General features: G+C 42.0%; 1 protein-coding gene across 1 annotated transcript in view; it reads right to left on the reverse strand.

Annotated features, from left to right (window-relative positions):
- The window catches only part of ARHGAP42 (Rho GTPase activating protein 42), a 340,955-nt gene extending 323,820 nt beyond the window's left edge, over window positions 1–17,135 (reverse strand). The window contains exon 1 of the mRNA XM_061440141.1: window positions 16,589–17,135. Coding sequence (XP_061296125.1) covers window positions 16,589–16,742 — 154 coding nt within the window. The 5' untranslated portion in view covers window positions 16,743–17,135. The remainder of the gene's footprint in view (window positions 1–16,588) is intronic.
- Between the last annotated feature and the right edge of the window lie 7,152 nt (window positions 17,136–24,287).

Genomic DNA, 24,287 nt, shown 5'->3' on the forward strand with positions numbered 1-24,287 from the left:
ATGTTTTCAGGGAGTAGGGAAAACCTTCCTCTCAAACTAATTATGACAATACTTTGGTAAAATTAAACGTTATAAACAAAACAATTATATTTTCTCTGTATCTGACTCCTCCAAAAATTGGAAATTCTTAGATTTCCAGTAAGTTTATCAAATGAGTTAGGAAAGTTATTTCACGAGTACAAAATTCTCAAGAAATTTTTGAGACCTTAAAAAGGGAAGAATTCACCCAGATTTGTTAGGCAAAATCTGTGATAAGCCTTTGGTGTAAGTTTCCCAGCCCTGTTTTATTTTAAAAGTTCAGTCTGAGACTCTATAAATGTTTCAGCAAAATAAAAAGTCTATGATCAACTATGGTTATATAAACCATCAGACCAAAATTAGTGAGAACAGACCTGGTTTGCAAACAAGCTAGCCTTAATTTGGTTATATTTGATTAAAACGAGGGTAACTTTAGGGAGAAAAAGATATTTCAAAAAATATTAAATCCCAGTTTGTTAGTGGAGGTCTGCATCTAGTAAGACTCATCTCTTAGATAGTTCTTTGCTGTTATGTGATATTAATGTAAAATTTAATTGAATTCTTAAAGAACACCCTAAGTTTGTTTCTGAAGCTTATCTCAGTAATCTATCTTTGGATGAAGACCAGATGCCTCATGACCTGCAATCAGGACTGGAAAAAGACATAATTTAAGGGACTGTCTCCAACCTGGATGGAAGGACTTTTTTACCAGGTACTCTTAACTAGCTCATGCACAATGAAACTGAAAGGAAATTAACTCTTAGATTAATTCCCACTTCCAAAGGCCCCTACAGTGGATTGGTCTATAGAGAGGACAGCTGACCTGATCTCACCTTAAAATGATGCTCAAGCAGGAGAAACTACACTACACCAGGATGAAAAGACGACGACATCAGAGGTAGACAGCTTGCCCAAGATGCTGGACCTGATTTGTATGATCATTTATGTTTTCTTGACTTCTTAGACCTTTGCATATAAATCAAATGCTTTTCTCTCATAGGCCTGATTCTATGCTCGTTTTAGAAATCAATAATTGTTGGGTTTGTGGTCAATTACCTGTGTATAGTTCTGAGTTAAATTTCTCTACTACAAGACTCTAACTGGTTGGCCCTGAGAAAATTTACTTAAAAAAAAATTATAGTCATATTCAAGTTACTGTGATATTACTAGATGGGATCCCCTCACCGGGCCAATTAATAATACCTGCTCTGACTCTGGCCATAAATTTGAGCTTTTGTTCTATTAGTCAAGCTCAATCAGGGCAACAAGAAAAGTTTCAGCAAAGGAGGAAAAAAATCTCCCACAATTATGGGCTGGATTTATATAGATAACACCAGGCTATGGTAATTTAGGCTTAAAGTCTCCTCTGTGTTGGAAACAATTAAATCATACTAAGGACAATCAGTGTAGTAACCCTAGAAAACGGGGCTATGTGCCTTATAGATGGTGCCAGTATATAATTTCCCTGGAAGATAAAGATTCTACAGAACAGACTAAGTCAGATGACCTGAGATATACTGGGCTACATCTAATGGAAGCTCTTAAGTCTTACTTGTGACTTTACTAATACTGCTGGCTATGTTATTTGTATTTCACCTGTTTTACAAAATTGCTGTTTCTTACACTGTCAAATGTGTGTCTGAGGCCTCTAATAGAATAATATATAGCCCCATATGAGATCAATGATGGTAACACTGTAACTCTATATATGGGAAGAAGCAAAAAGAGGGAATATTTTCCTGGATCAAGAGGCTGGTAAAACAGGTGGTCCAGAAAATTTTGGATACTGTTTTATGGCCTAGTCCAGTAACAGCACATTGAATGGCCTGTCAACAAAATCTTTGCCAAACCTGAGAATGGACATTCTCAGCACATGAGATAAAATGGTCATGAAATGCCCCCCTCAAAATCATGGTCAAGTTTATGAGCAAAAAGGGGCTCTGCCAACTGAAGACTGACACTTGCCATCTACATCTACAAAGATTAAATCATGGCCGCTGCAACTGCTGACTTTCAACACCCCTGAAAGGAGTTCAGGATGAAAACCAGGAATGAGGCACTCTGTGCTCTGGGAAAAACTGGCAGAACAGGCCTTCAGATAGTTATATCTTTTCAGGAGAAGATTTTATAAGTCCCAATTCTTGCATCTTCTCATACCTAGAGAAACACTGACATCATTAACGGTGAAATCTGCTTTGGCTGGTAAGGAAAAGTTTACAATTAAAAGTCAAAATAGAGTAGCTATGGTTCAGATATGCTGGGAAATAGCTAGGTGATGCTATGGGTGTACTTTCAGATTAGACCTTGTATTGCTAAACACGAGTTTTCTGAGTCGTGTCAGGCTTGGATGCCACCATTCTCAAAACAATGTATGCTGGAAGCTAGTAACTGCAACCTTACTTTTTGTAAAACTAGGAAACTGGCTACTCCCTGAAGTGCCAGGTCCAGACCTATTCTTCTAAAAAGAAATGAGATTTATTTTGTCTACTAAATTCCAGTTATCATTCCTCCAACTACTTCTAACTGGGTCTGTTACACCAAAATGTCAGACCAAGGGATTGAGGTTTTAACCATACAAGACTCAGATCTAGAACTTGGAACTCAGAAATACTTCCAATTCAGTGTCTATACTCCAAGCTGAGGCAGTCCTATGCTCCATTTTGAAAGGAAGTTATCACAGTCATAGTTGCCTATTTCCCTAAATTAAAACTGAGTAGAACTCTATGGGGCTCTGAAGTAGAGATCAGTTCTGTGTTCTCCATTTCTTGCCTGTAGGATATAGGCTTCATTCAGCCTCCTTGACCTTCCCTGAGTTCCAAAGTGTGGATTCAAACAATTGCTAATCAGGGAAGGGAGGGGATACAGAAACAGGAGAAACAATCAAAGGTTGTTACAGCCTCCAGACAGAGTCCTGGTTCCTACTCAAAGAAATATGCATAACAGTGTCTTTGAGCCCCCACCCAGGTGGAGGATGGTAACTTCAGACTGAACACAAGATTCCTGGAGCACAGCTCTATTGCCTCACCACCAACCAATCAAAAAGGGTCACAAATCCTGCAACCCTCACCCTAAATGTTGCCTTCTGTTTCCGGGGACCAGAGATGACCATCCTGTTAGGTCTCCTGTTTGGCCCTTGTCTATTTCATCTCTGAGAGGGGCCAACAGTTTCAAACTAAATTGCTGTTACTACAAGGGTGGAAGCTGGTTTCAGATGTGGAACACCCCAACTTAGATCAGGTAGAGAGAGACTTCTGCTCTGCTAGGCAGGCCTACGCCCATGCACAGCAGGAAGAAGTTACAGAAGAAAGAGACCTCCGCCCCAATTCCCAAGAAGTATCTCGAGTATGAAGTCTCTCGGGGGGAGCTGTTAGGGGAAGCACACTGATTGAAACCACCCACCCTGGCCAGGTACCATAGTAACCATTTGCATGAGTTGTTTTATGACAGGAGATCCTGATAAGGGATACGGAACTAATAAGCCACCACCAACCAGAAGAGTTCGGGAAAGGTCTAAAGGAGTCACCGCATGTCCGTCCACTTCCCAGAATCCCTCTCGCTAGCATCCATCTTGGCTGAGTGATGCGTGTGCCACCAGGAAAGACTCTGAATTAGAATGATTGGCCAAACCACCCAGAAACTAAGCCCATCACCATAAAACCTGAGACTGCGAGCCACGCGGCAGAGCAGTTCTCCTGGTTTCCCTTACCCTACTGCTCCCCACCCAGGTGCCCTTTCCCAATAAAATCTCTTGCTTTGTCAGCACATGTGTCTCCTTGGACAATTCATTTCCGAGGACAATTCATTTCTTTTCTTGTTAGACAAGAGCCCAGTTTCGGGCCCTGGAAGGGATCCATCTTCCTGCAACACATGTGTAGAGTCTTCTCTTGTGTTGTTGGAAGACGGTGTTTGCTATGACCAGTGTGTTCTCTTGGCAAAACTCTATTAACCTTTGCCCTGCTTCATTCGGTATTCCAAGGCCCAATTTGCCTGTTACCTCAGGTGTTCCTTGACTTCCTACTTTTGCATTCCAGTCCCCTATAGTGAAAAGGACATCTTTTTTGGGTGTTAGTTCTAAAAGGTCTCATAGGTCTTCATAGAACCGTTCAACTTCATCTTCTTCTGCGTTACTGGTTGGGGCATAGACTTGGATTACTGTGATATTGAATGGTTTGCCTTGGAAATGAACAGAGATCATTCTGTCGTTTTTGAGATTGCATCCAAGTACTGCATTTCGGACTCTTTTGTTGACCATGATGGCTACTCCGTTTCTTCTAAGGGTTTCCTGCCCACAGTAGTAGATATAATGGTCATCTGAGTTAAATTCACCCATTCCTGTTTCTTTAAGCGAGATTTAATATTCAGGTTATTTGAATATTTTGGGATTACCTTAAGTGAATATCTGTTCTGACAGAAATGCAAAACTCAATCTCAAACAAGAAACAAGTGGGCCTAAGCTGTAACCTAAGGACTCAAAGTGGGACGAGTACGGAGAAACTGACATCTGCTTCTCCCTGCTCTTCCCCTCATCAGTGAGTGTCACAAAACCTCAAGCTCAACCAGTCACAGATACTCACTGAATCCTCATTTCCATAAGAGCAGTCTGAGGAGCCAAGGCAACACTGACAGGGGAAAAAAAAAAAATGCATCCAACAGGATTTAAACCTGACAAGCCTGAAAGTTGTCACTCACTTGCTACAACTCTTCCTTATTCAGGATTATTCAGGATCTTTATTTTCTTTCTTTATCCCCTGAGACTGGCTTTTTTCAGCCCTTGCTTTACTTTTTCAAACTGTCCTCAAAGTCCAGACTTCCTGCTGCAGCCCCTGGGTAGAGTTTCTCTTAAGCTCACAGATTCCTTAAGGAGAAAACACACACACACATACACACTTTAAATAATCTATTTTGTCTTTATGTGCCGTGCTAAGTCAGTTCAGTCATCTCCGACTCTTTGCAACCCTGTGGACTATAGCCCGCCAGGCTCCTCTGTCCACGGGATTCTCCACGCAAGAATCCTAGAGTGGGTTGCCATGCCCTCCTCCAGGGCATCTTCCCAACCCAGGGATCGAACCCACAGCTCTTATGTCTCCTGCACTGGCAGGTGGATTCTTTACCCCTGCGCCACCTGGGAAGCCCCGTCTTATCTTTAGGGTACCATCTAAACAGCCTCTTCCAGCAATTCTGACACCTATTCAATAACACCATTTTTTCCTGGATCAACTGGCTTACAGGTTCAATTTAATTTTCTCACTGAGCCAACTGAATCTTCCTCTTCAATTCCTAATTCAACATTCTCTTTTCCCATAATTTCCTGTTCCTAGACTCTCCAGCAACACCCTACCAATCTCATCATTCTTTTCTTACCAATAACCATTAGAATGATATCACCACAAACATAATTACATTTACAAAACATCTGTGTAGCATAAGAAATACCTCAGAAAGCACTTTTCTAAGCCACTGTCTGCCTGCAATGCATGAATCAATGTGGGGAAAAACACTCCCTTCTCCATTTTGACCTGTTATATTACATGAAATGACCCAAGTATTTATTTCACTTCTGACAACATCACTTTTAACAACTTTTACAGACCAATGACCTAAGCCAACAGCATCAAGGCAGCAGCAGACACATCAATAAAGCCTCAAAATCTACACTGCCAGTTCATGATTATCCCTAAATGCCAACCCAGTGTGTCCTTGTTCCTTGGTTCCCAGATCATAGCAGATAATTATTTGTTTAAAAGTAAAAAGCTAAATCAAAACCATGCCACATCTCATGATCACTTCCTACCAAAAAGATTTAATTTGGGGACAAACTCATGCTTTAACATTCCATTAAAGCATTTCTATCTCAATCATCTTGTCTATGGAGTATGATAATAACACTGACAAGAACATATTAAAGTCAAGCCTTGAAAAACGCTTAAGTTATCTGGCTTACAAAGATCCTGCCTAAAGCAAGTGAAAATAATACCACATTTTAAATCATGTTGTTAGGCATTTTGTTTACTGGCCACATAAAAATCCTACAAGGAATCTATGGCAAATATATTCCCATTTTTTTCTGAAAATAGAGTCTGGGACAAATGGCTTCTCCCCATGGCACTACTTAGTGTCAGCAGCAGGACTGGGATGAAGCCCCAGTTCCAGATGCCATCTGCCGTCCCCAGGTTACCCAGCCCTAAAAGTCAGTATGACCCTGACAGGAGGAATATTCAAGAGCAAATTTGCAGTCCCCATTTCCTGGCTCATTTGCTCCACAGATAATCAAAATCCTTCTCCGTATCATGTTCTTAGTAAAATGTAAACTGATTCATGTTCACCATTACTGACTATTCACAATGCAGTCAAATTAGAATACAGATATCCAAGCCCCCTCCAAGTTTATATTCAAAAGACAGAATAAAATTTAATAAACAAAAATACACAGTGAATACTCTGTGTGACTGCAAAGGCAGAGACTGGAGTAATACAGCTACAAGGCAAAGAATGTCTTGCACTGCTGACAACAGAACGAGATAGAAGTAGCAAAAAAACATCCTCCCTTAGAGCCTTTGGGCTTCCCTGGTGGCTCAGCTGGTAAAGAATCCGCCTGCAATGCAGGAGACCTGGGTTCGATCCCTGGGTCGGGAAGATTCCCCTGGAGAAGGGAAAGGGTACCCAGTTCAGTATTCCGGCCTGGAGAATTCCATCGACTGTATAGTCCCTGGGGTCACAAAGAGTCTGGACACAACTGAGTGACTTTCACTTAGAGCCTTCAGAGAGAGAATGCTCTGCTGACACCTTGACTTAGGATTTTGGCCTCCAGAGCTGTGAGAGGAAATATTTCTAACATTTTATGCTAAGAAAAAAATTATTTCATATCTACATACAGAGAGACGCACACACTTAAGGACTGTTGGTGCAAGCAGAGAACATCACATTCAAGACACTGTAAGCACAGAAAATTGCAGGACCAACCAAATGCTGGAATCTGGGTGGAATGAAAAAAAAAAAAGCTAGCTTTAAACTGGAGTTTACAAACCAGAGGAGAAGGAAAGGAGAAGCATTAGTAAGCGGTTTCTCTCTAAGACAACCAGGTGGGTGAGCAAATAACTGACCGAACGGGAACACAAAGAACAAGCTTTGGCTGGACACGTGGTGTGTGAAGGGCCCGCAGCACGCCCAGATGGGGACACGTAGCAGGCTGCTGAAAATCACTCAGAGCTCGGTTGAAGGCGGTCCGAGCTGGAGCGCTGTGGGCAGATGTTGTCACACAAGGAAAGAAAACAGCAGAAGGACCCCTTGCACACTACCAACACTAAAGAGAAGGCTAGACGCAATAAGGAAGAAGGATTCTGCAACAGTGTACACTGTGGAAAAAAAGAGGCCATGAAGCAGCTGGGATCTAGAGGCAGTAATAACATTTTTAAAAGGATCACCTGAGGAAAACCAGGACTGCCATGCAGTCAGTACAAGCCTGCAAACGTCCCTTCCTATCACCTATGCTGACATGTCTTCAGGAGTACACAACTTTCTCAAATCTTCCCCAAATGGTGTACCCCTTCAAAATTCACACCAATTCTCTCTTATTTGACAATTTTTACACTGGCCCTCAAACTTTCTGAAACCAACCTTTAAAACAATTGTAACCTCTTACTCCTTTGACCGTTCAGTGTCACATAAGAACGTGCTCACAGAAGGCACAAAGAAGTCTGATACAAGTTCCAAAACCACACTATTTAAATTGTTTTCACAACTCACTTTAATCTGCTTCTCCTTGCTAATCCCTCCCACCACTACCACCACTCCTTTTGTATTTGTTTTGTTTGAGGCCATATCTTTCAAACATCTTAAGGAATAAGAAAATTAAATAAATGAAAAAGAAAAAAGTCTCACCGCAGCAAAGTAATCAATTTACATAGCTTCCATTCGAAAGGAGATACACTATACAATACTCATTTCACATTTTACAAACACATATCACTTTTCTAAATTAAATCATCACTTTTCCTGTGTACTAAAGAGACAACTGAAGCTGGGGCTTTCATCTGGATAAACTCCAGTATATGTTTACACATGAGGGAATACTTTTGGCATGTCTTTCATAAACTAGCAAGCAGTATGGCTTTTTAGATTTGTGCAAGGAAATACAGAAATTCCACTACTGAGAAATGTGTCTGACTTTCAAACGAAAGGGGTCATTTTGTGTCTATCCACTTTTTACCAGAATAAAGCCAAGGTTCAAGAGAGTACTATTCATGTAACAAATGTGTGTAAATTGTGCATTTCTTCCCAATATTTTCATACCACCCAACACTGAGAATCATCCCAGGATAGTTCCCCATCCTTCACAAAATATATTGCACCTGATAATCACCCAAATTACATAAAACAACAATATATAAAATGTCAAGTTTTGACATTTTAAAAATACCATTTGGGGAACTTTCTTGATGCTCCGGTGGCTGAGACTCTGCTCTCCCAATGCGGGGAGCCTGGGTTCAATCCCCGGTCAGGGAATGAGATTCCCACAGGCCACAACTAAGAGTTCACAGGCTACAACCTAAGATCCTGCATGCCGCAATGGAGAATTGGCACAGCCAAATAAATAAATGTATATTTAGAAATACCATTAGGCATGGAGACTTTTACCATTAAAAATCTAAAAATTGCATGTCAAAAATCTATAATAAATAATATAAAATAATCTACAAAGTGTTAACTATTTGTCTTATCCTAACCTTTTTCCCCACCATATTCCATGTAAAAATTACAAGTAGGTAAATTACTTTCAAATGAAAATTTTTAAATTCTAGAGAAGTAGGGCGTATTTTTGCTTCTTTTATGAATATACTCTTCAGCAACAAAAGAAAAAGGTTGGAAAAACTGACAGATGATCAGCTACCGTACAGTATGTTGTATGTGCGCTTAGTCGCTCAGCTGTGTCCGATTCTTTGCAACCTCACGGACCACAGCCCGCCAGGCTCCACTGTCCAGATCTCCCGCATTGCAGGCAGATTCTTGAGCCATCACGGATGCCTGTGTGGCACCTTACTATTCTGCAATTCATTTTTTCTGAAACAAATCACTTCCCTTACAGAGGATTATACATGCAGGTTTTGCCGCAACATTTTCTTCAGCATTATAACTAGATTCTTGATTATAAAATCAGAAAACTGCAGATATGAACAATGGCGCATTCTGATGAACCAAACATTCCAGTTAGCTGGAATCCTAGAGAGGAGGTTCCACCATACAGGAAATATCCAAGCCAGTGTTTAAATATGCCTGGCCAAAAACAAATCTGTTAAAATAACTAAATTTCCATTATCTATCCTGTTATTATCCTACTCCAAGGGCCATTAAAATTAACAAATTCAATGGAAGTCACTACACTTAGATGAAACCCAGCCATTAAAAGTCAGAATACTGGCAGCTGCAAAAGCTGACGCACAGATTCCTTGAACTGGAGAGCCAGGAGCTCAGCAACTGGTTTTCATTTTCACGACGAAAGTCAGCAAGAAGCAGGTAGCAAATCCTCGGCTGATAAGGCCAGAGCCGCTGGAGATACGCTCCAAGGATGCTGAGATGCTGGGCAGAGGTTCAGGAGGCTGGAGGGAAAGGGAAGTCTGGCAGGGCTGCCAACTGAACCGGGTGGGCGGCCGGTGGGCCAACAGGGAGTCTGGCACCTGCCAAGAGGCTGGAATGAGTGGAAATTACCATCCAGACAAGCGAACAGGGATGGCTGGGGCCAGAACAGGTGGCAACCACAGCTCTGGCAAGAAACAATACTCTGGAAAAAGATTCAAGACTAAATAACCCCCTTTTCTTTACCCTTTCTCATCTGTCCACAATAAACATTTCATTGATGCATAACATTTACTGAATGTGGCTTAACAGCCTGAACATTTTAGCATTTCTCTTTATAAATCTAGAGAAGAGTTTTGCCATTCCATGCATACATTACTTGAATATACTTGGCACCAAAGTAATACTGAATGTAAGCTTTATTATTTTTTAATATAATCTGAGAAATGCTTCTTCAGCATCATCATGAACATGATTAACACTGGGCTCTAAGAAATGTTAGTAACCGAAAGCATGTCTGTTGAAGCAGCTTTTCAGTGATTTCAAAGTTTTGTGGTTACCTGAGTTTTCTGCATCTCAGAGTACCCTGATCATAACTGTCACAGGAGGCAATGTAAGAAGTGGTTACTGCCACACCAGCCTCTTCCACTAGACAGGAAATAGGTTCTGTTCTCCCAGAAACCCACTCCTTCCTAACAAGGCAGCTCCTCAGTTACTACCTGCAGAAAAAGGAAATCCAGGATTTCCCTGGTGGTACAGTAGATAAGAATCTGCCTCCTAATGCAGGGAATAGGGGTTTGATCCCTTGTCTGAGAAGATTCCACATGCCATGGAGCAACTACGCCCATGCTCCACAACTACTAAGCCCATACACTAGAACCAGGAGCCAAAACTACTGAGCCTGTGTTCTGTGTTCTGCAAGGAGAAGGCACCACAATGAGAAGCCAGCGAATGCAACGAACGGTAGCTCGGCTCAGGACAACTAGAGAAAGGCCGAGTGCAGCAAGCAAGACCCAGCACAACCACAAATAAATAAGGTGTCATTTGAAAAAGAGAAAGACATTCAACAGAGATAAAGATACTGTTAGAGGACACCCGTCAAGCTCATGTAGACGATCAGAAGACAGGTAGACGGAAGTTCTCAGCCAGCTGAATTTAATTCCACTTTAATGAATGCCCAGGCTCCCATTTAAATGAACACAAACCAAACTGCTCTTACTTGTACAGGCCTCTGAAGCAGAACCTTAGAGCACTTCATTCTTAATCTACCCGTTCCTAAATTAATTACAGTTCATCTGAAAGATACAATTATTTCTGCTCATTTAACTCAGATTCTAATGAATGACTGTAAGAACCAGAAAAACGGTGGAAGTAATTACACATCCACATCTCTGACAAGGCTGCCCAGCTCAACAAGCAAAATAACGTTAGTGGAATAAGCAAGAGTGAAGGAGGTCTTGCAGGGTAAACGGGAATCCGCACTGAGTTGTGGTAAACCAAACAAAATCTAGGTCCAAATTTAAACCCCAAAAATAGCCTGCAACAATAGCAGTTCTCACCAAGATCTCAAGGATGACCAAATACAAAGTGCAGTAACTACAGAACGCCTTTCAAATTCCTTAAACTTGTCACTGTTCCTTCCATTTATTTAACTCCTTCCCTGTGCCACCAAACACTGGTAGCAAAGTGGACCCTGAACACACACAAAATAGAGACGGGCTTAAAGTGAAAAACCAAGTCAAACACCGCAAATGGAACGCAGGAGTCTCTCAATCTCAGCCTCTCCAAGATCTCTGAATGCAGCCTGTGCACTCAGGGTTTCCTTTCACACTAAACATCTACTTTATCCCCAGACTGCAAGTGCACCGCAGCAGCATGCTTCCAACTGAGGCTGTGGACACTGAACGCAGACACCTCTAAGAAACTGTGTGTGTTTCCCAAATGAACTCACCTATGAAACAGACTCACAGACACAGAGAACACAGCTGTGGTTGCCAAGGAGAAGGAGAGGCTGGGAAAGCGATGCACCAAGAGTTTCGGATTAGCAGATACAAACTACTACACAGAGAATAATGAATAACAAGCTTCCCCTGTACAACACAGGGAACTATATTATCTTGTGATAAACCATAATGAAAAGAATGTAAAAAAGAATGCATATGAATGTATAACTGAATCACTTTGCTGTACAGCAGAAAGTAACACAACAGTGTAAACCAACTATACTTGAATAAATCTGAAAAAAAAAAAGAAATTGTGTGCTTCCTCTTGCTAACGTCTTAATTAACTGCATATTCTGTAGCAATTTATAAGCAACCAACTCCTACCATTCTACCATGCCCCTGTTTGTGCCAGGGATCACTAGTGCCAGAACAACCACTTTAAGAACAGACGAAGAAATAAGGTTTATGAGTCAGAGAAGGCCATCAAACAGACAAGTAGATTTTGAAAACCTGCACTTTCAATCAGGAAAAGCGATAAGAAAATGAATCATCAACAATACGTAAGATATTATCAGCAGTCTTTATAGAAGAGAAAATGTCATTTTGGCAAAATAATATCATCCATTCAGTTCAGTTCAGTCGCTCAGTCATGTCCAACTCTGCGACCCCATGAATCGGAGCACGCCAGGCCTCCCCGTCCATCACCAACTCCTGGAGTTCACTCAGATTCACGTCCATCGAGTCAGTGATGCCATCCAGCCATCTCATCCTCTGTCGTCCCCTTCTCCTCCTGCCCCCGATCCCTCCCAGCATCAGAGTTTTTTCCCAATGAGTCAACTCTTCACATAAGGTGGCCAAAGTACTGGAGTTTCAGCTTTAGCATCATTCCTTCCAAAGAAATCCCAGGTTGATTAAATGTAGTTTTGTAAGTTTTATATTGGATTCACAGTATTATTTATATTTAATTTGTAAGTTGATCTGCCTTTAAGATGGCATGAAAACTAGTTTCATGAATATATTTAACTGTCATAAAAAATAAATTATATTAGAGTCCATTAACTTTTTTTTCTTTAAAAGAAGCTCAGCCACACAAGGTTAAGAAACAGTCTTCTAAAGCTAGAGGAAAAAACTGACCAATTCTACTTTAAGGTGATGAGAGGAAGTGTTATAATAGATAGTTACAAGAAGGGTGGGATGGCCAAGATGCTGCAGGTTAGATGGGAGGAAAGAATATTGATAAGCTCTCCACACAATCAATTCTATTTAATGAGTACAATTCCATTTCAACCGTTCCCTCTCTTTTCCTCTTCTCTTCTTTGGAGGGAGGGTCTGTCTATTCTTGGAAAGACTATGTTCTACTTAAAGATGGTTCTTTGAACTCAAAAGGTTTTATACAAAGTTTTGAATTCAAAAATTTTATTTGAAGGGGAGATTATATTTTATACGAAGTAAAGGGGGAATTATATGAGAAAGACACTTTGAAATGTTTCTTTGGATATGGTCTATAAAAGGAGAAAATTAATAAGCAAAATGAGCCTATAACTTCACAACCCAAAATTTAAAACTGGCACCTGTTAAAGGAACAAAGTTCACAGACTAACATTTGATAAGAAGAGTAGAGACTGTGAGTCATAGAGCATGAACTAAAACCCAATTCACCAGTGTCATATATTCTCAAATACCACTCACCAAATGACTAGATGGCATGTAACAAAATGAACAAACAGTCCTAGTGGTGAGATCTTTATAGCTGTTCCCTCCCCGTAAGGAAAGGTAGGACTCAGAGGTTAAGTTACTTGCGAAGCATCACACAGCATTTGACAGCATCAGAATGTAAACTCAGGTCTACATTAATCCCTATATTAACTCGTTTACTGTCATCCATTTTCTCTGAGTGGATGTGAGAGTGAAATGCAGTTCAGTTCAGTCGCTCAGTCGTGTCTGACTCTTTGCGACCCCATGGATTGTAGCACGCCAGGCCTCCCTGTCCATCACCAACTCCCAGAGCATGCTCAAACTCATGTCCACCGAGTCAGTGATGCCATTCAGCCATCTCATCCTCTGTTGTCCCCTTCTCCTCCCGCCTTCAATCTTTCCAAGTACCAGGGCTTTTTCTAGTAAGTCAGTTCTTCACATCAGGTGGCCAAAGTATTGGAGTTTCAGCTTCATATCAGTCTTTCCAATGAATATTCAGGACTAATTTCCTTTAGGATTGACTGGTTTGATCTCCTTGCAATCCAAGGGACTCTCAAGAGTGTTCTCCAACACCACAGTTCAAAAGCATCAATTCCTCAGCGTCCAGCTTTCTTTATAGTCCAACTCTCACATCCATCTTAAAAATATGTTAAATACCTTACACATTTAAAATTCAAATCATCTAGTCAAGGTCCTCATTTATAATGATCATTCAAAATTCGCTCCTAAAAAAATGCACACCCGGAACCCAAGCTGAAGGAGCACATGTGACTCTCACTGAAACAGTAAAGCATGTGTTACCCAAGAGAGCATGCCAAGACTTTCAGCAGAAAACTTATTAACTAGGTTGGAAATAATATAAGATGCTTAGAAATGCATGGATGATTGTCAGCTCAGGAAAGTTTTATTAAGAAACCATTCATTATAAACGACGGCAAAGTGCTACATATAAATCTGAAGTGGATAATGGATACACTTACTGAAACAACAGGTATGGAGAATAGAAAGGCATAGTTTAAGGCTGGGGAAAACTGAAGGCTTCCTAAGGCAGAAAGGAAAAACAGAAGGGGCAGAACTGAAGAAAGGAGGGCTCCTTGGTGGATGTGGGATAGAATTAAGGCAGCTTCAAGTCTTTAGACACATTCTTGTCCTCCTACAGGACCAGCTTCAGAGAGCAGGCATTTAGCAGCTGCAGCAGAACCCCAGAGCATCCTCCCCAAGGGACAGAGGTTGCTTGCTGGGAAAAAAAGAAGTGCCCTCATATGACTTCAAGGGTTTCTCGGCTCCAGATCTGTCCTGCTTGGCAGCTAATGCTGGATATTCTTTTAATAAATGCTTTCTTTCCACTACAAGAAAAGCAATAACCAAATGTTAATATAATGCACTCTCCTCACAAATCCTGGAAAGACAGATTGTACATTTTAAGTGTAGAAGGTCAAGTTCAAGAGGCAGGGTCTGTATGTTCAAGGAACTTACACTCTAGAGATATCCTCACTTATAAATGGAAGAACAAACCTATAAAAGAAGCTCCTGATAGTTGCAAGACTAGATTCAATCATAATACAGTTAATAAGATTACTAGTAAAATGATGTACATTTCAGAGATTTTACCACAGCGATGGAAGTGTTTTCCACTTTTGAACCACTGGAATTGATCTCCGGCAGAGCGAGAAGAAAATGTCATCTGTAGACCATCTGGCAGCTCGAGCAAGAATCAGTGCTCTGAGAGAGGGAAACTCTTTTTAAAGAAGCATCATCCTCTCCAAGATGCAAAGAGGCTAGTCCAGAGGCCTCAAGGGGCTTTGTAAATCAGATGGAAGCTAAGTTCACCTTTGGGTATACACAAGATGGACAGAACTACAGATAAACTTGTATATTTTTCACAAATCAGTAAATACTATTATTATCAGTAGCAGCGTCAAATTCAGAAATTAAGTGAATGTAGACACAGAACATATTTTCTTTACCCTGGCTAAGTTAACACAAGTAATAAGTAAATGTTTTAGCAATTAGGATGGTTTAAATAGACAGGATTTGGAGCATACTAATTTCAAGACATTTTGCTAAGGTTCATCTTTACCATGAATACATGCTTCTAAATAGAGATCAGATGCTAATATCATCTTAATTTCAGGCACACACACACCTCCATTATGTTGTTAATGACATACACAATGATGCTTCCCCTACCTATCTCCTGGGGTAGCCATGTCAACCAAAGGACTCTTCACCTTAACAAAAATACCTCACTCATCTAAGACAGACTGGAATTTCCAGGGCTGCATTTCAGAGGCTTTCTATTAAAGAGCAAATAGGTCCTCAGAAAAGTAACCTATAAAGCCTTATCCTTTAGTCAGTCAATTCTCTATGAGAAGCTCTAGTGTAAGACTCTCTGGGACCCCATGGAGGTAGCCCGCCTGTAGTCCTGAAGTCCTCAGTCCATGGGAATTTCCAGGCAAGAATACTGGAGTAGGTTGCCATTTCCTTCTCCAGGGGATCTTCCAGACTCAGGGACCGAATCAGAGTCTCCTGCATTGGAAGGTGATTTTTTTTACCACTGAGCTACCTGGGAAGCCCAAGGCTCTCTTTTGTGCTAGTAACTGAAAGTGAAGATTCAGAGAATGCAAGAAGCACAGAAAATCTGAACGGAGGTGTGTGGGAAAGGAGGTGGGAAAAGTTCCTAAACTGAGGCAGTCTTTACTCTCTATAGATCATCAGAAGTTCTGATTGGTCTTTAGCCACTAGGGACTCACCACACCAGAGTTAGAAGGCAAACAGAAAATTAAGAGGCACAAAAAAAAACCTTGAAAAGAGATAAAATCCACGGGTGCCATGCTGTCTTCATCTTGCAAAACTACAAATCTATAAAGTGCCAATGCAATGATTTATTGCAATGATGAGTCGCTGATGTACCTAAGAACTTAATCATTTCTTTTAATATCACTAAACAAGCTAGCTTCATTTTTATCCTTCAGATAAACTCCTGAGTCCTTCCTCAGGGGCTTTTTTTTTTTTTTTTCTCTTTTAAGCGTTTAAACTAGGCAGAATAAAGTTACAAAAATGACAACAGTCCCCAGTACTGTTCCAGGAGCGTTATACAAAAAGATGCCAAACAACGTTCCTCAGGATACGCTCCGGGGTCCAGCAGAGACCGCTCGCTTCTCTGCAGCCTTGGAAGTAAATAAGTGAAGAACACCTCCGAACAAACTTTGTTGGCCACCAGCAGGGGAGCTCTTCAGCTTTTGTCCCCAAACCCATTCAAACAAAAGAAGCTCCGCTTCCTCCAACCCAGCCCTGAGACCCCCCACCCCGCGGGGGCTCCCCGGGTCCCCGCGCCCTGCCCTCCCGCCGGCCGCACTCACTCCTCAACGCCCCGATGAGCAGGGAGCCGTCCTTAATAAGCTCCTTGATGAACTTGTTGGTTCGCTCCAGCTCAATCTCGTGACACTGCAGGCGCTCCCTGAAATCCGGGCTGTCCAAGTAGGAGTCGCTGAACTCCAGGGTCGGCAGCCCCATGGCAGCGGCACGGCCGACGGCCGCCGGGAACGCGTCGGGGCCGGCGGTCAAGACGGGCACAGCCGGCGACCAACGCCGGCCGCCGGGGCGCGCGATCGCGTGGAGCGAGGCGGGCCGCGCGGGCGAGCGCAGGGGGAGCGGGTCCCGCGCCTCCCGCGCCGGGATCGGGGCTCAGGCTTCCTCGCCGGCGGGGAAACGCGTGCACGCACGGGCGGCGGGTCCGCTCAGCTCGCCGTCCTCCGGACGCATCGTCGCCGCGAGCGCGGAGGCGGCGGGGTCCCGGGCCGCGGGCGGCGCAGGGAGGCAGGCTCTCGGCCGGCGCAGGGACGCTCTCGGCCGGCGAGGAACGCGCTCGGGCGCGCAGGAACGCTCCCGACAACTCCGCCCGCTGGCCCACTCGACTGCGCTCTGAGCCGGGAGCCGCCAGCGCCCAGCCGCCGCTCCGGCCGGGCTGCCTAAACCCGCCCCCGCGCCGGACGCAGGCTCAACGCGCCGGCCGCCGGGCCGGGCTCCGAGACCCTCCTCCTGCCGCCGCGCCCCCGGCCCGCGCCGCCCCGCCCTCCGCCCGCCCCGCCTTCTCTGCGCTCCCGGCTCTGCGCGCCGCCTGCTCCCGTGCGTTACTCCCGCTGCCTGGGGGCTCGGGGCTCCCGCTGGCCCCGCGGTAACACTCCAGGTTCCTCCAGTCCACAAAACGATCCCCCACTCCCGACACGCCTCCTTGCCCGTCCTTCACCACCCGCTCCCTCGAATTGAACCAGCGTTAACTTTCCCTAAAGTTTAAAGCTAGGTTTTGAAGATGCTACTTTGGAGCGTTCGTTTAGATTTTACTTCTCAAGTCTGCACTGCAATGCATGTATACTCCAGGTTGAAAAGTTTTCCTCTCTTTCCCACCGTTCACTGCCTTGATCTTAAGAGAGTCAAGTTTTTTGTTTGTTTTTAATACTCTAAACGAAAAGCTACAGAGGCCCAAAGGCTGTTTTGTGGTTGTTGTTTTTCCTAGTTGCTGTGAAGGTTGGGAGGATTTTAGGTCGTTTTTATTCCACAAACAAGCACCTCGGACTTAGGTGTTCCTCCTCTAGAAGAGGAATTATTTGCATCACAATACTATATCTTTTATGGTCGCCTCACCTGGAGGGAATTACCCTACAAGCATGGAGATTTTCAAACTGTCGAAGTTGGCTGAAGTTCCAAATGAAAAGTTAATTCGTACCAAGAGGCAGTTACCTCTCCTCTGGTACAGGCTCACCTAATAAATTTCTGTTCTCTGAAAACCTTGACATCGAAAGAAACTACTGCCTTACATCTAGTCCTGCCATCATCTATAGGATTTCTGAGAACTCAGTTATTTTTCTTAAGGATCTGCTTTTAATTTCTGTGTTTTCATTGCTTTGTCCATTTGAACCATCTGTTAAAAAAAAAATTTTCTACAGATCATGGGAAAAATTCCGTTAAAGTGCTTTACATTTTTCCCAATTAAGTTTCAGAATCTGTCAGGACTTTTAGTTTCCTTTTTTTAAGTACACATGAACATTAAAAATAGCATGGAAACTAAACCAAGACTGATAAGATGATGTAAACAGTGTATTTGATGGCTTTGGTTTTAATTCTTCTGAGCCAAGGAAATTGGACTTTAACTTTCCATCCATGTTTGCATCATTAAACGTCAAAATATTGGCAGAATGACCAGTCACAATTAGAATCCTTTTAACGTTTAGTAGCTGACCTGTCAGTTGAATACTTTTCTTCTGGGAAGGTGGGGTGGGGTGGAGGGCAACAATTTATTTGTCAGTTAATGGTGTGATACAAGCTGCAGTGGGACTGATTTTCCCCTGAGGTGATTTTACATCTATTCATCGCACAGCCTGAAAGAAAAAATTAGTCGGGCCAAATAGTTCCCCTTCAACTTTTGCCATGTTGCTGTTACAAGCAGCTAAATCCAATGCCAACTGCTGAGATATGAAATAGGATAAAATACAATAATCTCTTCCTGTTTATCATTAAATGAAAGTCCTATGATTAATTCTTTAAAAATGCATCAACAGTCCTTGCTATGTAACATTACATAAGTTGGACGTCAATTTTCACCTTTTCTTTAAAAGTCTTATATGTCAGGACAAATTTAATCTAGATTCTAAGATATACATTACCATTTACCCATTCATGTATGTAATTCCATGCTTTATGCCTACTGTATACATTATTAGGATCTGGGCAGAGAAATAATTTATTTCATCATCAGTTCATTTATATAGAGTTTGGATTTTTCCTCCCACCCTCCATCATTTAACCTCTAAAGTTTAGTGTGTTATAATGAACTTTCCCCCTGTATTTTCAGAGTTACTCATGACTTATTCCTGTGATTCATACTTTAATTATACCTGCTAGTCGGGCTTTCTCCTATGCCACATTAACCCAGACGCTTGAGAGACACCAGAAATGGTTTTGCTTTAAGGTGGATTTACAGTCAGTTTTGAACTGACTGTAGTTGTTTTCATGTTTTATTTCCCTATCATAATGATAAAAACAGATTCTTTCTAATTTTTCCAAAAAAAAAAGAGTGTCCATATCTGCAAGCTCTTTTTCATAGGAAATTTTAATGGACTGAAATGTAGCCTCTCCAAAAATTTCTACTTCATGGTATGTGGCCCTATCAACTGCATGGTGAGTTTCACAAACCCTACTGGCTGACATACACATTGGCATGGTTACTGGCTCAGAGAAATGGCTGTTTGCTTAATCCCAAAATGGGGTGTGTGGGCTTTGCTTGTTTGTTTATTTTAAAGAGCAAAATAATGAGGTAAGGATAGTAAACTAATATATATTTGTAAATCTACCTAAAACATTTTTGTTGACCTGTATTATGTCAGGCACTTAAGCCTGGTGCTTAATTTGTACTTAGTAAGTGAAACTGTTGGGTATTATTAATTGTAATTAGTTTTGTAGATATGGGCCTTCTAGACTAAGATATTCTGAGGCTAAATTCATGGCTTAGTAAGAGATGACGAAATAGAAGGGGAACACACCCAAGAAGACTAAACACACCCTTCAGCCCTCTCCATGTTCCTGTTTGCATTCACATCTGGGTGTTCTCCTTTCTCAAAGCATACTCCTTGGAAATGGGTTTATATCATTCTGGTTCAACTTTCTGTAAGGTCTAGAAAAACAACATTCACTCCAAATGTGCAAAATGCATGATTCAATTTTTAACATTATTTTCTGTTGTGGCTATATATATATATATATACATACACACACACATGTATATATATAAACATAAAATTTACCATTTTATTTACTTTAAGAGTACATTTCTGTGGCATTAAGTACATTCACATTGTTGTGCAGCCATCACCAGCATCCAACTCCTAAACATTTTCATCTTCTCCAGCTGAAACTTGTTATTCAACAACTTTCCATGCCCCACTTTCCCCAGCCCCTGGTCAACACCATTTTACTTTCTGTCTCTATGAATTTGACTTCTAAGTACCTTATATAAGCAAAAATCACACAATATTTGTCTTTTGTGTCTGGCTTAGTTCATTTAGATAATTTCACTATTAATTAGAGAAGCAAGGAAGACAAGACTCAGTGGGGCCGTGGAAGCAGCAAAGTCAAGACCACCAACTAAGGAAGCAGGAATGACTGCAGATGGTAGAATTTGTCCCACGTAATAGTATGACTTCTAAAATTCCCTTCTAGAATAAAATTAAGATTTTATGATAATGACAGATTTCTGAAGAACAGGCTGGAGGAAAAGAACAGAATTCTAATATGAATCGACCATTATCATGAACTAACTACATTTACCAGGGAGAAGATACAGGGAGAGAGACAGAAAGAGAGACATGGGAGTTGGGGGAGAAACTGACTACTACTTCAGGGAGATTTTTTGGTTTGGGTTTTTTGTTTATTTGTGTTTTGGGGTCTTTTCGTAAAGATTTCAATTTCCATTGAGTATTGCCCCCTTGTGGCAAACCATGATGTTTGCTGACAAAAATTGACAGAAAATCATAAAAAGAGTAATCGCTAAAGGGACAAAAATGTCCTGTGCACCTCCATGTGTTGAGTTTGATAAGAAGAATGAATTTATGTATCACAGAGTGCTTACGTGTATCACCTCATCTAAACTTCTCCATGAGCCTCTGAGATAGATATTGTCTACGGACTGATAGCCTCACTTTTGCCTCCACTCTTCAAGGAAGAGGAACCAGAGATCAAATTGCCAACATCCATTGGAACACAGAAAAAGCAAGAGATTTCCAGAAAAACATCTACTTCAGCTTCATTGACTATGCTAAAGCCTTTGACTGTCTGGATCACAATAAACTGGAAAATTCTTAAAGAGATGGAAATACCAAACCACCTTACCTGCATCCTGAAAAATCTGTATGCAGATCAAGAAGAAACAGTTAGAACAAATCATGAAACAATGGACTGGTTCAATATTGGAAAAGTAGTACATCAAGGCTGTATATTGTCATCATGCTTATTTAACTTATATGCAGAGTACATCATGCAAAATGCCAGGCCAGATGAAACACAAGCTGGAATCAAGATTGCTGGGAGAAATATCAAGAACCTCAGATATGCAGATAATACCACCCTTATGGCAGAAAGCAAAGAGGAATTAAAGAGCCTCTTGATGAAGGTGAAAGAAAAGAATGAAAAACCTGGCTTAAAACTCAACATTTAAAAATCTAAGATCATCTGGTCCCATCACTTAATGGCAAATAGATGGGAGGAAAATGGAAACAGTGACAGGCTTGATTTCTTTGTCTCCAAACTCACTGTGGATGGTGACTGAAGCCATGAACTTAAAAGACATTTGTTCCTTGGAAGAAAAGTTATGACCAACCTGCTGCTGCTGCTGCTAAGTCACGTCTGTCGTGTCTGACTCTGTGACCCCATAGACGGCAGCCCACCAGGCTCCCCCGTCCCTGGGATTCTCCAGGCAAGAACACTGGAGTGGGTTGCCATTTCCTTCTCCAATGCATGAAAGTGAAAAGTGAAAGTGAAGTCGCTCAGTCGTGTCAGACTCTTAGCGACCCCATGGACTGCGGCCCACCAGGCTCCTCCATCCATGGGATTTTCCAGGCAAGAGTGCTGGAGTGGGGTGCCATGACCAACCTAGACAGCATATTAAAAAGCAGAGACATTACTTTGCCGACAAAAGTCCATCTAGTAAAAGCTATGGTTTTTCCACTAGTCATGTATGTATTTGAGAGTCAGACCATAAAGAAGGTTGAGTGCTAAAGAATTGACACTTTCAAACTTCGGTGTTGGAGAAGACTGTTGAGAGTCACTTGGACTGCAAGGAAATCCAACCAGTTAACCCTAAATGAAATCAGTCCTGAGTATTCATTGGAAGGACTGATGCTGAAGCTGCAGCTCCAATACTTTGGCCACCTGATGCAAAGAACCAACTCATTAGGAAAGACCTTGATGCTGGGAGAGATTGAAGGCAGGAGGAGAAGCAGACAACAGAAGATGAGATGGTTGGATGGCATCACCAACTCAATGGACGTGAGTTTGAGAAAGCTCTGGAAGATGGTGAAGGACAGGGAAGCCTGGCGTGCTACAGTCCATGGGGTTGCAAAGAGGCGGACATGACTGAGCAACTGAACAACTTCCCCAGTAGCATATTGGACACCTTCTGATCTGGGGGGCTCAGTTTCTGGTATAATATCTTTTTGCCTTTTCATATTGTTCATGGGGTTCTTGTGGCAAGAATAATGGAATGGGTTGCCATTTCCTCCCCCAACGAACTAGGTTTTGTCAGAACTCTTCACTATGACCCTTCCATCTTGGGTGGCCCTGCATGGCATGGCTCATAACTTCATTGAGCTATGTAAGCCCCTTGTCCTGATAAGGCTTGATCCATTAAATGCCAAAACTGACAAAGAAGTACAACAAGGCTGTATAGTGTCACCCTGCTTATTTAACTTATATACAGAAATGCTGGCCTGGATAAATCACAAGCTGGAATCAAGATTGCCAGGAGAAATATCAACAACCTCAGATATGCAGGTGATATCTGAGGTGATATCTAATGACATAAAGTGAAAAGGAACTAAAGAGCCTCTTGATGAAAGTGAAAGAGGAGAGTGAAAAAGTTGGCTTAAAACTCAACATTCAAAAAATGAAGATCATGGCAACAAGTCCCATCACTTTATGGCAAGTGTGTGTGTGTGTGTGTGTGTGTGTGTGTGCTTAGTCACACAGTTGTGTCTGACTCTTTGTGATCCCATGGACTGTAGCCCACCAGACTCCTCTGTTTATGGGATTCTCCAGGAAAGAATAATAGAGTGGGTAGCTCATGGAAAATATAAGGGGAAAAAGTGGACACAGTGACAGATTTTATTTTGTTTGAGCTTCAAAATCACTGCAGATAATGACTGCAGCCATGCTCCAGGAAGAAAGCTATGACAAATTTAGATGGTGTTTTAAACAGCAGAGATATCACTTTGTTGACAAAGGTCCATGTAGTCAAAACTATGGTTTTTTTCAGCCGTTATGTGTGGATATCTTCTTTATGGAAGAAGAGCTGAAGAATTGATACGATGCTTTCAAATTGTGGTGCTGGAGAAGACTCTTGAGAGTCCCTTGGACAGCAAGGAGATCAGAGCAGTCAATCTGGAAGGAAATTAACCCTGAATATTCATTGGAAGGACTGATGCTGAAGTTCCAATAGTTTGGCCACCTGATGTGAAGAGGTGACTCACTGGAAAAGACCCTGATGCTGGGAAAGATTGAAGGCAGAAGGAAAAGGAGGCAGCAGAGGATGAGCTGGTTGGATGGCATCACTGACTCAATGGACAGGAATCTGAACAAACTCTGGGAGACAGTGGAGGACAGAGAAGCCTGGCATGCTGCAGTCCCTGGGGTTAAAGAGAGTCGGACACAACTTAGCAACTGAACAACAACAACAACAGCAAGTCTCGTTTTTAATAGGTGGAGAAATCATGACTAAAAGTGGTGAAATAGCTAGAAGGTACTGGAACTGGAATTTCAACCCAAGGGCCATCTTTAAAGAACCAAACAGCCTCAACAGAAAGTTTTGGTATCAGTTATATACCTGTCCTGCCATAGATGCTGAGAATACAAGGATAAACATAAACTCATCTCATACCTGCTCTAGAGAATTATAGTAGAGATGTTAGTCACATGGTTGCATAAAGGCCATTTGTTAGCAATGTTACTTAGGCAAATTTACCTGTCAGGCTTTCTGTGTCCCCTAAACATAAAATCAGGAGTGATAGTGGTTATTTTGAGCACTTGCAACAGGCTAGTCACTGACCTAACCTCTTTGCATTCACTGTTTCACTTAGATTCCTTTGCATCCACTGTTTGACCTGGGTCCCTTTTAGCTCTGTTTGGGAGACATTGCTGGGCCTCAGAGTTAAGATGGGCAATCTCCTCCATGCTTTCACAAAGAATAAATTATGGGTAGAGTATTTCTGACACTTCATCCATGTGTCCTGAGAGACTTACCGCTGTTTGGAGAGAAAGTTCTGAATTTCCTTCACTCTCACTGAAACCCCTGCA

This window comes from Bos javanicus, chromosome 15 (genome assembly GCF_032452875.1).
Source record: "Bos javanicus breed banteng chromosome 15, ARS-OSU_banteng_1.0, whole genome shotgun sequence".
NCBI classification, from domain to species: domain Eukaryota; kingdom Metazoa; phylum Chordata; class Mammalia; order Artiodactyla; family Bovidae; genus Bos; species Bos javanicus.